This window comes from Macrobrachium rosenbergii, chromosome 3, assembly GCF_040412425.1.
Source record: "Macrobrachium rosenbergii isolate ZJJX-2024 chromosome 3, ASM4041242v1, whole genome shotgun sequence".
NCBI lineage: Eukaryota > Metazoa > Arthropoda > Malacostraca > Decapoda > Palaemonidae > Macrobrachium > Macrobrachium rosenbergii.
The window spans coordinates 91,742,651-91,760,261 of NC_089743.1; the positions used below are offsets into that span (position 1 = coordinate 91,742,651).

Genomic DNA, 17,611 nt, shown 5'->3' on the forward strand with positions numbered 1-17,611 from the left:
CTGAATTTTCATTGGTTCAATAGTACACTCACTTGTCTTCCAAAACACCAACATCAAACATGTTCTTCATCCTTGTAAGGAAGTCTACTCTTATTTGTGCCTTCTTTGCAAAAGGAAGTCTGTCCTCGCCACAGGATTTACTTTTCTTCTGTTGTGGATGGAAATTAAAACGTAAGTGAGGATTAAAGTTGTTATAAGATGTATTTATATCCTCGCTGTTATGCATTAATTCCTTTGTTACGGTTGAATTCAGACAGCCAAAATCTTGCAGCAGTATTTTAAATTTTCGTTAGTGAGTTTCGTGTGTGTGTGTGTGTGTATATATATATATATATATATATATATATATATATATATATATATATATATATATGTATATATATTCAATATTAAGCCTTTTCCTGAACGGGGTTGGCTCCAGGGAAAAGCAGAATAATAGTCACTCCCAGATTATTACTTTAACCACTGAATTGTGGAAGAATTTCTTTTTCATAAAACTTCCACAACAATAGTTACTACACACACACACACACACACACACACACACACCATTCATATCTGTCCTGCAGGCAATAAGGTCCTTCCTTCCCAGTACCTCTTTTCATACCCTATATTCAACCCTTTCCGGGTCTCCGAAGCCTTAATCCTCATTACGTCCGAATTATACACTTTCCACCAACCGATTGTCCTTCATTCTTACACATGACCAATCTCTGAAAACCTTTCTACCAGTTCTTTAGCGTCTCTTCATTTCTCATTTTTTTTTCAGTTCTTAACAGACCATATTTACTATGGTAACAGTTTATCTCAACAGCTTCAATATTTTTCTTTTTATTCACATTTAACACTCGCACTTCACTTCTATAAAGGGGAATTAGCGTGTGGCTACCACAGAAACGTCTACGTTTTTTATACTATGTGCAAGGTTTCACCCGTGTCGACTTGTGAATACTTTTACTGTATTCCCAGTGAACTTTTAAAGGCCTAACCATAAATGAGGTGCCAAGCGGCCATCTGCCAATAAAATAAAAGATGGTCTCTTGCTTAGAACTTGAAGTATGTAGTCACGCTTAAAATATTCTGTTCTCTTGTCATCAAAGATTTGAAGATATTGCATGTTCGTTATAATTTTGAATACTGCCACCTTGAAGCATTCAGCATACAAACAAAGTGATGTTTCTCTCAAGGAAAATTAATACAATGGCTTCAAGACGTGAATGCTCGGAGACTGGTAATCTGAAGCATATCAGAGTCCTGAAGGTCGCATAAATTAGGAAGAAGAATCGTAAAGGGAAAGACTCTCCTGGTTGCTATTCTAGGCTACGCAGCAAGTTTCAGCGAATAAAAAATATAAAAGTAAACCACAGTATATCGGGTTTAAATTTTCAAAAGATCTTACAATTTCAGAAATCAGGATTGGTATAATTTATCTTTTTGCATATGATGTTACATTGTAACACATCCGCTGTACCGCTCGTCGTTTGATAAACGAAAACGACGAAAGGAAAATAAGGGAATAAAATCTTGAAATTTTTTTGTCAGGAGTTACTCTCATCTTGCGTGAGAAATATCACTATATGTATATAATGTGTGTGTATGTATATGTATATAATCTGTCTTGTACACACACACAGGTCTAAAGAGAGTGAAAAGTGGATTTATCCTCAGAGGGAGATGAAAAGAGTTAACGAAGTATAGAGTCAGAACGTGAGTTTCAATACAAACAAGATCTGTGGTAACTGTGACAAGCCGAGCTATTGTTCCATCTTCCCGTAGGGGAGTAGCACTATCAGAGCACCTCATGCGGTGCTCTGTAGGCGTTAGTGAAGGTCCTTTGCAGTGTCCCTTCGGTCCCTAGCTGCAAATGCTTTCATTCCTTTTACTGCACCTCACCCTCTCCTAACAATTGATTCATATGGCAACTGCGAGACTTTCCTCCTGTTACACCTTTAGAACCCATTTACTGTCAATTTCCGTTTCAGCACTGAATGACCTCATAGGTCCCAACTCCTGCCTTTTGGCCTAAATTCTTTATTTTATAATATTCTATTGTATTCTATCGTTCCTTCTTTCATCTTGCTGTTCACCTCTCTAACTGTGACGTTTCTTTCCTTTTCCACTTTTAGACTAATGCACTTCATCTCCCCTATTTTCTGGATATTTTATCATGCTGTCCAGCCTCTCTAACTTCTTTTCACTGCCTTAAGCGTCTGGTGGCTGAAAGTGTCCCAGTGCTTGGCTTTATAGCCTAAAATTCATTATTAGTATTTTCATTATCCTTAGAGTACAAGTTCCGAAGAACACGGGTTATGGGAGGCAGACGGGAAGGTGGAAAGGATCGTGACTGCTGTATTGGGACGAACAGAGGAAATCTTTAAGGTACTTAAGTCATGTTTCGGTTGTATTTTTAATGTATTTCCAGTGTATTTCTGATGTGTATCGTGTTAGGAAGAGAAGTTCCTATTTATAATTGTATATATATATATATTATATTTATAATTATATATATATATATATATATATGTGTGTGTGTGTGTGTGTGTGTCAAAAAATCTTAATAATAAAGTACCGATACACGGCAGTAAATACCAGAACACAGATTAATATAGAAGGGAAAACCACATTTTTTACGACAAATTGACAGAACATCAAAGCTTCTACGTCGTATTTAAAACACAGTAACTCTGCTGCTTATTTGCATGTCTCATGCGTAGATTTCAAATTGGCAGTTGACAGAGTGACAGTAATTGAATGCACGAAGATATGTATAAGGTCTGGTGAACAATTGACGTTCTGTAAACTGAACAGAATCAGTGATTTGTTTGACTTTGTACTATGCATCCATTAAAGAAGTGGTACTGGTAACTTACCCGCTCTACAGTTAATTTTATATAATAAATAAAACGTAAGCACGCGCACGCATCGTGAAAGAACAGATAAATCGCAAGGACAACAAACGTCACTGCACTGGCCAAGTCTGGGGAAACGGTCCTTGGATGGCAGGCGAGATTGTTATCTTTGTCTATTGTTTTGAGAAGCAAGATGGGGTGGGACGTGAGTAACGTTGACTGGTACACCACAGTCCGAGGGCAAGCTTCCTCAGTCAGCAAGAACCAGGTCTACCCAATACCGAGAGTTTTACCAACATGGTCAGAAGAATCGTCGTAAAAGCGGTTGGAGGGTTGGACCAACTTCAGGTACGGCAATAAACTAGGATAACATTCCATGACTTACTGGAGTGGAAAAACGTTGGGTGTTTGAAGATAATGATGCAGTTGCAGGTCAGTAGATTGGGTCTAAAGATATGTGGACAAAAATTACGGCCGTGAAACATTTTGTGAAGAACGGCAAGATAGGCGATACACCCCGTTTGTAAAGAATGTCCTAAAATTGAAAATTTTCATGCAGACAAATATCCCCACGATCGGAATTTTGTGTACAGATTTCGTGTGTGAGCTAGAAACAGCAGCGTTTATTTTTTTATATATTATATAGTTTAGAAAATCGAAAACATTCTGACTTTAAAAATCTTCACAGATATCTTGGTATTACGCAGAGATAGCCACTGCTCTCCGACCAGTGAAGGAAGTGTTTCTGTCCCCCGTAAGAATAAAATAGCGTTAATATCCGCGTTATTGTTTGAAATAAATTTGTCGAAGTGTGGAGGACACCGGTAAGATCCTTCTCCAGCAGAAATTCATTGTTTTCCTGTTTATCTGACCTGGCAGTGAATTGGGTGTAAATTTGGTTGGAAGACTGTGATGGATAGTAGTGTGTCAGCAACAGTTGAAGGCTAGCCAAACCAAGGTTTATGGCACTGACTTCTTTGATGCACACTTTTTCATATTTCCTTACTTCTGTTTTCAATAATTCGGTCCTGTTTCGCCCAATCTAAGGCTTTTCCAAGCAAGAACTAATACATGCAGGCGTCATCCGCGCTATTTATACCGGCAGGATTGGATTAGTTTAGGGGGGGGTTGCCATATTTCTTGGTTACAATTTTGGTTTACAATTTACGATGAGGTGGTTAGTTGTTTATGTAATATTTACGTATGTTATTACATGATAAAACTATGCTACAGTATTGGTTCTGCTGTACATTCTGTTTCTACAGTTTATATCCCTAATAAAATTGTTGATTTCTTCGTGTGTGGTTTTCTGGCGTTGTTCCGCTCTTTGTTGACCTTGACCTTGGGTCCTTCTTCTCTGTCGAGCAGACGGCAGCGAACGGTCACCTTCTGTTTGCGTATTTAAAACTTGGTTTGCTTGTGGCTATAGAAACTGCCTCTGTTATTACTCTGTCCCGATATGCATTGCTTGTGTATTCTATTTTAGTGTTGTTTATCAAGTCTTGCAATGATGGTTTCTTGTGTTTCTGTGTAGTGTTGGAAGATGGCTCCTGTGTTTCTGTGGGCAAGGAATCTTCGTCTGAGAGTCGTAGATGTCCTGCCAATGTAGTTTTCTCTGGAAGGACTGCATTCCTCCTAGGGGCAAGTGAATTCATAAACCACATTGGTGGTCATATCGTTAGGTGTGGTGCGCATGCGCCGTGTTTCGTTACGAGTGACATAAGTAGATTTGGTTTGCAATGCACCCGTGTGTTTATGTCGGTATAAGGGGGCTCGTGGCTTGACATTCTGTTTCATAATCTTGATGTTGCTGTTGTTCTTATATTAGTTGTTAAAGTTAGTTTGGTAGTGTATTGTTTATATATATATATATATATATATATATATATATATATATATATAATATATATATATATATATATAATATATATATATATATATATATATATATATATATATATATATATATATATATATATATATATATATATATATATATATATATATATATATATATATATATATATATATATATATATATATATATATATATATTTATATATGCCCTCCATCCCACTTCCGGGAAATTTTATTGCCTAATCAATTTAAGGAGAATATATACCTGAGCCTGCTTTTACATATTACTTGAAGATTTGTATAAAAAACAAAAACAAATATGGTAAATTTTGTTTATGGATGTTACAGAATTACATAAAATGTTATAATTGTCTAGTACACAGTTCGCCCAACAGAAAAGGCCATCACTCTAATAAGACTAAATGGGCAATCGTGTACCTATGTCAATATATTACATTATTTGTCCTGATATTTTCATGATATGCAGAAATACCGGGTCGTTCTCGAGTAAACCTATATTGTTTTTCATGTTATTGTACTCACTTTGTTAAATACAGGCTGCCTATAAAGTTTCTCTTGATGAAAGTCATGCCATTTTAGTAAAATTTTTGCTTCAGACGAGTGAATTGGATAATAACATGATTTCACCTGGTAACTGATGGCGTTGTTACACTTATCCAATGTACACTACCCTGTTGTCGTATACAGAGCTGTTTCTTATTAAAGCTCTTGTCATGTATATAGCTGATTACGCCATTTACCATATTTCCCTCGCTTTTATTATATGCAAGTATTCTAGGCAGGTGTAAACATATATCGGTATATATTTTTCTTAAACTGATTAGTCACTAAAATTGCTCTTTCTTTTTTGTTTACAATGTGAGTACCTAAATTGTGTGTGTGTGTGTGTGTATATATATATATATATATATATATATATATATATATATATATATATATATATGTATGTATGGCCTAGTATATATATATTGCCTTTCAATTGAAAGACCTGGGTTCGATCCTGATGTGAGTCAGAAATTTATTATGTATATATATATATATATATATATATATATATATATATATATATATATATATATATATATTATATATATATATATATATATACTGTATACATGTGTGTTTGCACAGTGCAATATGTTCATTTACAGGAAATGTGCATTTTGTGTATATATATATATATATATATATATATATATATATATATATATATATATATATATATATATATATATATATATATACATACACATACTGTACTATATGCGTATACTGCTAATGGATTATTTTTATGACCAAAATCACTAAAATGAAGAAAAAATATATGTAGAGCTGTGATATTAATGAAGGGTATCGCACCTCGAGAGAGACTGGATTAATTGTTATGTCAGAGTTGCGTTTGCATACTTTTCAAAGGTAAGATAATGTTTAAAGTATGTCATAACTCATCTTCCTATCAAGCCTGGGTGTCCAATGTGTTGAAAAGATTTGTTTCCATAAAACAATCAACGAATGGTGTCAACAGACTAGCTACTACAGTTGGTTGTTCGTTATCTGAACCAAGATGCACTTCGAGTATGGATCTTAGAGCCGGTAGATTTGCAGGCTTAAGACTGTACAGTAAACTTCCACATAATATTAGGAGTACATATAGAAAATATAAAGTCTTTTGATACTTAACATTTTCTGAGTGCTATGAGGCTGTGGACGTGACAGCTGATAAGTGATTCCCTGAATGTATCTACAGACATGTGTACATGAATTTGGGGTTCCAACAGAGCGCCTTCGGTGGGGTGGGACCGGATATACAAGCATAGAGTAAAAATTGTTGAATTACATATGTGCACGCGCGAAATGTTTTCGTTCTGTCATCCAGAAGTATACGGGAAATGGGAAAGAAGGATAAATATACAGCTTGTGCAGTAGCAATTTTTTCAGAGCAAAAAACTGTTATACTGAAACTGAACATTATAAATAGATATACAAAAGTGTCAAGTGCAGTTTCTGTGGTGATCTAATACGTTCTTCGTTAATTTGCCAGGGAACAGAAAAGAAAGAGGTGACATAGTTGAACTGGTATCTTATGAAGACGACACATGAAATAAAGTTGGTTTCATTGAAAGTGATGTTGTAGAGAATAATAAAAACTTAGCTCACATGTGGAGACAAGGACAAAAAGTTCAGAAAAGGAGATTAAGGCGAACTGCACGATCAACTGAGGTGTGGTTGCAAATGCAAAGCCTCAGCCCTAGACCTGAACCGGACAAGAAAGATTAAAAGTGGAAGAAGCGAAATGCTTATATTTTTAAGAGGTAATTGAAAATTAAGAACACTTTTTACTCTGCTGCCCAGCGTACAACAGTATTAGGAACAAATTTAGATCTGAGCAGCAGCCATATCAGCTAGGAAGACAAAGAGGAACTAACACCTAACATCTTGCTGTTCACAGAACCATCGAGAGAGAGGAAACTATAAATAATGACAGAACTGATTAAAAATATGGATCTTTCTAGATAGTGACCCAGAAGGGTTTTCGGAGGTTGTTATCTAGGACTAATATTTCTTGGGGATCATTATCTTTATGATATTTACAGTCTTTTGTTTGTGTTTTTTCCGGTAGTCCCCAATGGGCATGTACTAAACAGCCGCAAAGGTGGATGCATACCGGGTTAAAACCCTTGCGGGTCACTATCTGTATGAAAGACAGTTATAAAATATATTAAGCACTTTATTTTGAAAACGTACATGGGTCCACCAGAGAGGGGAATTATCCCTGTGGAGGGCTGTACATAAAACCAAATAATGACAGAGGAAAGATCCAAAAGTATATAGAGAAAAAGGTAGGCGTAACCAAAGCTACCGAGAGTGAAGTGCCGTTGCAAAGGAGAACCGCACCGCTACTACTATCAACATTCCTATGTTTTGGTGTCTGTCAATGTGACAACTGAACTCTTTATCGTGTTTTGGCTTCGTCAAGATCGTAATTAAGAATCAAAATGCTGTACCTGGAAGACTTCCTCGAGGTGATCGAACAAATCCCCCAAGAGATAAGAGACCGAACGACCGATTTGCGCGAGCTGGATCTGGGCATCCAGAACACCTCGGATCAACTCGAAGAACAAACCAAAGTCTTCTTCGGCAACGCCAAGAAGATGAGACCCCAGGACAGGGACGCCGAGTACGAGAAAATAAGGAAAGAGTACTACAAGCTCTTGGACGACGCCGACGAAAAGGTCAACGTCGCCACGAACATGCACGACCTGCTGGAGAGGTACATGAGGAAACTGGATCAGGAACTGGAGAAATTCAAGTGCGAGCTGGAAGCCGACAGCCCGGGCATTACGGAAGTCCTCGAGAAACGGTCTCTGGAACTGGATGAGCCGATCAGAGACAGTCAGAAGGAGAACCACTTCGGGGGGCTCAACACGCGGTCCGAGAGGAAGCAGTCGTCCTCGGCCTCCTCCATGACGGTGAAGAAGGAGGAGAGGCTCGAGCCGAGCTTGTCGAGCGGTCTGTCGGTTTCGCCGCCGCCCTCCTCTGCCATATCGTACACCCTGGGGCACATGGGTGCCGGCAGCAACGCCATTGCTGCGGCTGCGTCGCAGGCCATAGCGGCGACGCAGCAGATGCAGCAGGGTCGTCGCACGGCGAGTCTGAAAGCGTCGTACGACGCCATCACCTCGGGCGTCCATCCCACCGAGTTTTCGATTGGTAGCGAACTGGCAAATGCTGCCCAGACTGCCCTGGCTGCCTCGGCGTTGCCCCAGGACACGACCAGCACATCTAACAACGGCGGAAGCAGCACAGGTTCAAATACTAAAAAGCACAAGCGAAGGCACGGCGGATCGACGAGCAGCATAGTGGCGCCGGCAGTGATGGAGCCCTCGCCGGCACCCTCCGAAGAGCTTTTGCAGGATGCCCTCATAGATCACAATTCTGACAATCCAGATTGGACTTACGATCCAAATGAACCACGCTACTGCATTTGCAATCAAGTATCGTACGGTGATATGGTAGCTTGTGATAATCCCAAGTGTCCCGTTGAATGGTTCCATTATCCTTGTGTTGGCATAACGGCTCCTCCGAAGGGTAAATGGTATTGCAGACAGTGCGCTTCAGCTATGAATAGGAGGGCTAGGAAATAAGTATGAAGTTTTTAAAGACTAGTACATGCTATGAAATATAAATTGGAAGATTTTAATAGTTTTATAAGAAATGAGGTTTTATAAGAAGTAATGTTCTTATTTGAGCACCTTAATATGTAAACCATTTCAGCATTTAAGCCTTAGTTTTAATATGAATCTTTAGTACCTCATTGTATTCTAGTACCCATTAATAGATTTTTAAGGACAGAATAGAATTGTTAGAAAATATATGTTGTCTTTGGAAAAGATTCAGCCAAACTTATGCTTAACTGCTGTCTGACAGCAGTGATTCTGATTCTACATTTTGACATTTATTAAGTGTGAAATAATCTAAAATGCTTAGCACTTGACCCATTGGCCAAACGTACTGTTTTGGTTATGGATTTCAGAATTGTTGATTAGCCTATTAATGAATAGTAAGTAATGCACTTTTCCAAAACTAAAAATGTAGTTGCTTTAAGCTATTATAAAATGTACTGGATGTGATCACATCAAACTGTAGACTTTGGCAGAGTGCTGTATTTATTTTTCTGTAATTTTGGCTTATCAATTTACAGTGAACCAGAGTAATGTGTATATATACTATGAGAAGTTGTATTCTTCTCAGTCACGAAGATAAAACATCACGATGTACTCCACAACGAAAACGAAGGAGAAACCAGAGGAAAAAGGAAATAGAGTTCTTAATTTGTCCCAACAGTTTCGCCTTCCATCAGGCATCTTCCGGGGAACTTTGACAGTCAATAAAGTTCCCCGGAAGAGGCCTAATGGAAGGCGAAACTGGTGGGATAAATTAAGAACTATTTCCTTTTTCCTCTGGTTTCTCCTTCGTTTTCGTTGTGGAGTACATCGTGATACTATGGGAAAAGAACTTTTAATCATGGCTCTTGTTCCTTGTGTATCAGTCTTTGAGACTTGCACATTGAGAGTAACTGTAGAATTAACCTGAGAATGGCTTACTGTTAAGTGCTGTAAAAGTGTTTGTAGGACTCTACAAATAAATAAAGCTACTGTATATATTGAGTGTATTATGTATCCTTGACTTACGGTGATAATGTAATCGGTATTACTGTACAGTTTAGGTTTTTATTTTAAAATTCTGTATATGGCACATAAATACTGTTCTTGTAATTTGTACAGTACTTAATTTTCTAATTGTTCTTCACTGTAATGGCAGATGTGCCTTTTCATTTCCAACATTTTCAGAAAATGAAAAATAATGTACAATATTTTATGTACTAACCTCATGGCTTCAGACTCTCCCACTATTTATGAGGTCAGTATTCATTACAGCAATTGTATTCCTTTTTGTATTTGTGATGCTACTATACTAGAATTCACAAAATTCAGGGAGTTTATAATTGACCCTCACTTTTGTTGAAATTGCAAATGCAAAACTATGGGATGTGTTCAGTTGATTTCTTTGATTCTGAATGTTAATTATCATACCCTGTTAACATGCTGATCAAAAGTGGGTCCTAATTTTGTGTATACTGTAATATGATAGCCGAGGAAACAATTGTCAGTGTTATTGGAATGGCCAAATATACAGGCAGGGAAGAAGCATATCCTCGATTTTGGTAGAATTTTAGTTTCAAAGAATAATTACCTCTGCATACAGCTATTTTGTAATATAATATCGCCGATTGTTGTTTGTAAAGGGCTCAAATGTTGACTTCCACAGACCAAAGTAGTGTGGTCAGCTGATTCACCATACTGTATGTTAATTCCAAAATATTTACATGTTGCTATGGAAATGCAAGCCATGTCTTCGTGAAGGTGTATTCCATCTTTTTATTGTATGTATAGCGTTTGTGTCTTTTGTTCAACATAGATTTGAACAAGAAACATGAATAATGAAAGGGGTGAAGGATGAAAGCTTGTATTTGTTTGCTTACTATCCTTGGTGTTAGTGGAACCATTTTTGTTCTGTGTGGCAGGTCCTGATATTTCACAATCTTTTTGGATTCTTCCTCTGGACAAACACACACTCACTCTCTCTGTTTCTGCTCTTGTTCCTCTGGCTTGCCAAACCGGGTGAGGGCTTGAGGGTAGGCAACCAGCATGCACACTCGGACAACGTTGACCAGGGAACATATGCCCAGTTCTCCCCAAATGAGACAGCAGCATGTAGAAGTGCGAGTCTGTTTTTGCCACCTTAAGGACTTTAAAATTGCGTTCGAGAACTGTAAAGCCCTTAGTCCACTAGTAGTAGCAGGCGAAATCTTTTCCTGAACCAAAAGAAAGAGCAGGCTTGTAGGCTCTTTGTTTTTAAATCCCCGTTTTTTAATTTTTGGGGAGCATAAAGGTACCTCTGTTATATAGGAGCACACCTTCATATTATTAGGTATTTCTTTTAGTCGACTGTCATTTTGGGGGCTTTGAGACCCAGGCACAGAGGTCCTTTTACACCGCATCTGTCCGTTATGGATGAAATTGAAGTGTAGCAGTGTTCTCCGCTAAGCTGCTCTTCGCTGCACACGTAGAAGAGCCTTGCTCCCTGAGTGGTAATAACCAGCAACGATTCCAGGCCAGGTAAGAAAATTTTGGGTTTAATTCAAGAAACCTTTAGTTGTTCCTACACAAATATACAAACAGTCAATCTTTACATAAGAGATATGCTTCAGCGCAGCTGAAAACGGCCGTTTAATTTTCAAACAAGGTGGTTAGGTAGTTGACTACCATCCGACTGGTGGGAGTCCTGCCCACCCGAATGGTAAGCATCCACTTTGCTTTTGGCTGTCATACAATGAGGTACTGCCTGCTGCTCTCTGCCCTGTTTTCCGTTTCGCTTTGTTTTTCCAGGTTGGATCTTTCTTTGTCTGTTTTTGTGCTATTTTGCTGTGATTGTGTTTGTTTGTTTCATATTCTTTTGCAATGCAAACCCACGAATCAGCCAAGCCTGTGCAGAAGGACGGTGCCCAGCAGCTATGCCTCGGCACCACTTCTAAACCCTGTACCCATTACCACTCTCCCAGTGATGTTGACCCTCATGTCCTCTACACTAGTTGGAGGGGGCATGACTGGAACCAAAGCTCTGTGTGATGAGTGTCATCTCTGGTTGCTGGCACAGTAGGTGAAGTCTTCGTAGAGGAGGAAATATAAGAAGAAGGCTCCCAAGGTGTCTTCCAGGGGTAATATGCCACCGATGATACTGTTGGTTGTCAACCATTCTTCCTCTTTCCTTTCCCCTGCGAAGCTTCCCTGCCTTGCTGTCACTCTTTCAGGAGCGATCTCCCCTTCGCCATCTTCACCTGCTTCGTCAAGTGGAAGTTGGCGTTGGGGGCTGGGTGATCAGGACAACCTCTGCTCGGTAGCCTCTGTCTACTCTGAGGGCAAGGTATCCCCTTCAGAACGGGAGGAGACTGAGACTGCCACCCCTGACCCGACTTTTGCCTCTTCAGGTAAGACGTGGTTCTCTCTAGGACTCTCGGGTATTCCTTCTGTGCAAGCCCTTTTGAGTCGCTGAAGATCTTCTCGTGCCCCTGTGACTCATGCTACTGTAACTGCCACCAATACGACAGTTACGATGACCGCCCTTGTCAAGATAACCACCAGTATAACAACATATGCTCCGGCTTTGACTACCCCTGCTCTCATTGACCATACGTCTCTGCATGCTCCTGCTTAGGTTTAGCCTGTGGAAAATTTTCCTTCTGCTGTGCCTGCCACTGTGCCTTCTGCTGTTCCTGCTGCTCCCACCTCCATTAGGGACGAGCTTTGTCAAGCACTCCCGAGATGTCTCGGAAGAAGTAGTTGAAGATGAGTCACAAGGTGTTGTCTTCATTGCCTTTTTATTCGTCTGCTGCCACTTCCTCACCTCCTTCCAAAGCCCACCAGCAGAGGAAGAAGGAGGTTGCTTCCCCCAAGCCCAAGAAGTCTGCCTCCCTCCACAGAGGAGGCAGAGTGGTCTCTCATTGGCTCTCCCCAGTCTCCGGACTAAGGGGCCACATGACAGGTCTCGTCGAGACCCTGTGACTCGGGAGCTTCGAGTGCATGAGTTGCAACAATCCGCTGATTCAAAACCAGTTCAGGGAAGTTACCTTCCAGGACTGGCACAGTGCCATCCTCTGCCTTGTCTCTTTGGGCAGAGGAATCTACCGATGACCGTTCTGTATGTGATGTGGGAGCTTTGAGTGCTCAGACCTCAGTCACCACAGTCAAGTGATAGGGACAGAATGGTCCCTTCACCCGGCATCACGGAAAGGTTGTTCGATTTATGGGGTCTTCCATCTATCGACCTGCTTGCCATTCGGCACAACAGAAAGCTTCCAGTGTTCTGTTCCGTCTTGCCAGACCCATGGGCCACTGTAGAGGATGCCTTCCAACACCCATGGGGCAGCCTGAATGCTTTACGCCTTCCCTCTGTCTTGTCTGATTCACAAGGCAGTCAACAAGGTAATGATCACCCCAAATCTCAGAATGACCCTGGTGGCTCCCAAGTGGCCACATGCATTTGGTATCCCAACCTGCTAGCTCTACTTTCCAAGGCACTGAGAGAGATCCCCCCACCCTGGCACAATCTTCTGTGTCAACCACATATAGAACTGTACTGCCAGTCAGTGGAGTCCCTGTCTCTTCATGGCTGGAGACTATCCAGCATCTCTTGCGAGCGAGAGGCTTTATTCGCTATTACAGAGATGCCCGGATACCTTTGCCAATCCTCTGCAGCAGTGTACCAGGGGAAATGGGCTGTCTACTGTGGTTGGTGTCGATGACTCTTTGTAAGTACTGTACCAACTCGACCAAGAAGGTGTCCAAGAACACTGGCTCTTTCTGGCTTCATGAAATAACCCAACAGACGTACTCTGCATCTGGCGAGGACACCAGTATGTTCTGCCTTCACTTCCTTCTACCTTTGGGACATTGCCCACAAGTCCTTGGACCTTTTTTGCCTTGGGCCCTGTGGTGGCTGTGCAATGAGCTGTGTAGCTTACCTGGCTCCTCTAAGAGGACTGGCAGCATCTTGCCTAAGGTGTTCAGTTATGAAAAGAGAGAGAGAGAGAGAGAGAGTGTGTGTGTGTGTGTGTGTGTGTGTGTGTGTGTGTGTGTGTGTGTGTGTGTGAGTGAGTGACTGGCCTCTCCCTTCCTCTTTCATCTCCCTCCCTCTCCCTGCGGGCAGAGGGTAGGACAACGAGCCGTCACTTGCTGGAACAGGCGCCTGCTGCAGACAAGTGTCACATTGAGTACCCATTCTATTATCTATTTTGTAGATGTATAGGAGCAATCCCATCCTTTCTCTAGGAAGGGCAGAAAGGGCCTGGCAATAAAACAAACCTGATGCTTATACATTGCTTTACTGTCTCTGAATAATGTTGTTTTCCCCATTAATTTGAAAAGGACCCAGATGTCTGACAGTTGAGCATGCAGTTCTACACTTCGTCCAACATGTCAGAGGCATGGTACTCTTCCTTGATCTACTTGACTAGGAAGAGGACCCAGGTGTGGTGAACTACCAGTCAGTTCAGAGATTTACTCAGAATCCTCCCCCCAAAGGAAGTAAGTCTCCCGTATGTAAATACTGACGGTTTGTAAATTTGTCTAGGAACAAATGACAGATTTTAAAAGTAATTTGTATTTTTCCTAATTGTACAAACCTGAGGTCTTCACGATATAATGCCCACCTCTTGCCACCCCTCATTCTGATACCTGGCTGAAAGGCAAAGTGAATGCTTACCATCCGGGTGGGTGGGACTCCCGCCAGTCAGACGGTAGTTAACTACCTAACCACCTTGTTTGAAAGTTAAACGGCCATTTCCAGCTGCGCTGAAGCATATTCCTTATGTAAAGACCTTGGGTTTGTATAGTTAGGAAAAATACAAATTACTTTTAAAATCTGTCATTTTGCTTTGCCGAGTGGATATTATCTAGCTGCACTACCCATTATCCTATTATCAATGTGGTAACAACTAGTTGGGCTGTTAAGGAGAATTCTGGTGAGAACAGGTGAACTAGACAGTCATCCAGGTCAGCCAAGCGATCTTCTTTTATTCTGAATTCTGACGTGTCTGACGTTGCAGAGACATAGCTATCTTTAACAGTAGGTAAGTATACAAATAATAAATTTGATTCTGAAAATTTATATTTGTTATATCATCCACCCCTCTCATAACAAAACATAATAAAATCCTACTTTGATTGTATTTATAAATAGTGTCCTTTGTTCACTGTAATTTAGTTTTGCAAATATGAATGCTTTATGAAGAGTAATAAAATAGCATAACAGATGATTTACTTTGATGCAAATTTGCAGGTAGAAGAGGGGCCTCCAGCTCACAGTCCCAAGCCAAAGCAAGTCACTGTTGATATCAAGGCATGTGGACTGAATTTTTATGATATATATGTGCGGCAGGGTCTTAGCCCTGAGATCCAGCCTCCGTGTACACTAGGACTCGAATGTTCTGGCTTGGTTAAGGCTGTTGGTGATGAAGTCACATATGTCAAGGTAGGTTTAATGGTTTTTCCGTTTATTTTGTAGCGTGTTGTGCTTCTGGACTTAATGTAACTACAATTTCTGTATAGCAAACAAACTTCTGTGCTAAGCATGTCTCAGTATACAGTAAACTCCCCGTATTCACGAATACTTAAAACCCCTCTAAAAACACTTAGAACTGCCTATTTTGATAGTTTAAACACAAGAAAACCCTCTATAAATGCTTATACCTGAGTATTTTAATAGTTATATGAAGAAAAGTGCAGCATTTAGTCATGAAAATATGAAAATACAGTAATTAGTGAATATTTCTCAGTGAAAAATACAGCAAGTGGGCAAATTTTCTGCAAATAATGGGTAGATATGTTCCACAGAGAAATCTGCGACTACGCAAGTCCGTGAATAGTGAGACCGCGAATACAGGGGGTTTACTGTAGTGCCAAATATCTTTTAAACTAGCAAAATGGTGATTTTCCTTGGGTAGATGCTTTCTTCACCAGGAAGAGTCCTTCATCTCGCCTGCTAAACCATCATGCAACTCTTTACTTTGGTTGTGAAGTACAGTGTTGTTGACATTGAGAGCTCTGAAGGGTTTTCCTTGTCTGTTTTTACTGTTCCTTCAGCCCCATTGATTACTAGTGTATGAGGGATATTCAGAGCCTCGACAATTTCAGTGAGATTTTGATGCCTTTCTGTTGCCCTTTTGAAGTTGGAAGTACTTGTTTATCCTAATTTCTTACAGGCTGTATACTGTACAATAATTTTGCTTCATTTTGTGCTGTAGTTATTACAGATATCTTCAATGAAATTGATATTTGTGAGGGAGACTGGGTAGTACACTTCATCAGTGCCAGTCAGTGCTTAAGGCACACTCATCAGCACTTTACTATACAGGAAATATTTGTTTCATTCTGGGAAGTTTTATGTTTTTTTTTTATTTGGAGAAAACGATAAATTTGTACTCATTTGTTTATTATGTGATGTAAATTGTTATATGTTCTTTTGGGAATACAAACTATTATTTTTTTATGTTAGGAGTAGTCCTTAGGGCAAAATGGAAACGGTTGTTGAAGTTTTATAACAAGGTGGTAGGCAGGTGAATGGGTAGAGTCCCTGCTCACCTGTTGTAAGCCATCACTTTTTCTTTGGCTCTGGTTGAGACGAGAAGTGTTGCTTTAGTGTTCTGGAATACGTAATTGAAGCCCTCCTCAGTCTTATGTTTGTTTACTTGTTCACGACTATGGATGTTGCCCCATAGAAAAGAGAATGTGAGCAATGAAGGTGTGGAGGACATGAGTGGGAGTGTGGCTGTTCCTTTCTGCTGGACTGGCTTCCCTCTTCCTGTTCCTCCAGCTTGTTCTCTGCTGGCTTGGTCTAAAAGGGGTATGCATGTGGAGGTGATAGGCCAGCATACACAATGAGCTCTTTGCATATAAGACCTTGGTATGACATACCCCACCTGCTGCTTCAGCTGCTCCATATGGATGCATTCTTGGACCATGAAGCCTCTCCCAAGGGGTACTCTGGTTCTATGGCTTTTGGCGATGCCAAGGAACTCAGTGCTGCTGAACCTCCTGTGACTATCTTTACATTGGGAAGTGGCCCAGCAGTATCAAACATGGGCTGTGATCATATGACTCTTCTGCCTGCCTTGATCTCTCCTTCTGCCATAGTATGAGAGAGCAAGACTTGTGATAGAAAGAAAGTGAAGTCATAAAGGAGTGTACCTTCTTCCTCTTTGCCAAGTTCATCCTCCTCTTCCTTCTTGTCTTCTGCCTCTTCCTCCTCTCATAAAAAGAAGTCTTGAAAGACCTCTCATAAGAAGCCATGTTAGACTGTGGGTGATTGTCTTCCCTGTCTGAGAGCATGTGATGAGTTTCTTTGTAGTGTTGATGAGTGATACTACGACTGTAGTGGCTTCCATCAACAAGCAGGAAGGACTGGAATGGTTTCCCTCTACCTCTCCCAGCTGGCAAAGCAGATGCATGAGTGGGCAGTTTGCATTGCTGTTGAGCTGTCAGCCAGGTACATTCTGTGCAGGAGAAATATTTTGACTAACCAACTCAGCTGCCTTGGGTAGGTAGTAGGGAGGAACTGGTCATCCATCTTCACGTGGCAGAACAGGCCTTCCAAGCTTTGAGGAACACTGATGATTGACTTGTTCACCATCCCTGCTTAAACAGAAATCTCTTGGTGTTCTGCTTTCCTGTTCTAGACCTCTGGGCTGCTCTGACGGATGCCTTCCAAAACTCCTTGGACAGTCTGAACTTATGTGCTGTTCTCTTTCAGTCTGATTGATCAAATGA

At 40.4% G+C, this 17,611-nt stretch overlaps 2 protein-coding genes across 2 annotated transcripts in view; both read left to right on the forward strand.

Moving 5' to 3' along the window:
• The first annotated feature begins 3,030 nt into the window (after positions 1 to 3,030).
• The window catches only part of LOC136827949 (synaptic vesicle membrane protein VAT-1 homolog), a 29,555-nt gene continuing 14,974 nt past the window's right edge, over positions 3,031 to 17,611 (forward strand). Inside the window, exons 1-2 of the mRNA XM_067085505.1 lie at positions 3,031 to 3,197; positions 15,126 to 15,317. Coding sequence (XP_066941606.1) covers positions 3,147 to 3,197; positions 15,126 to 15,317 — 243 coding nt within the window. The 5' untranslated portion in view covers positions 3,031 to 3,146. The remainder of the gene's footprint in view (positions 3,198 to 15,125; positions 15,318 to 17,611) is intronic.
• Ing3 (Inhibitor of growth family, member 3) lies at positions 7,595 to 9,891 on the forward strand. Its single transcript, XM_067085492.1, has one exon. The coding sequence runs from the start codon at positions 7,724 to 7,726 to the stop codon at positions 8,870 to 8,872; it is 1,149 nt and encodes a 382-aa protein (XP_066941593.1). The 5' UTR covers positions 7,595 to 7,723; the 3' UTR covers positions 8,873 to 9,891.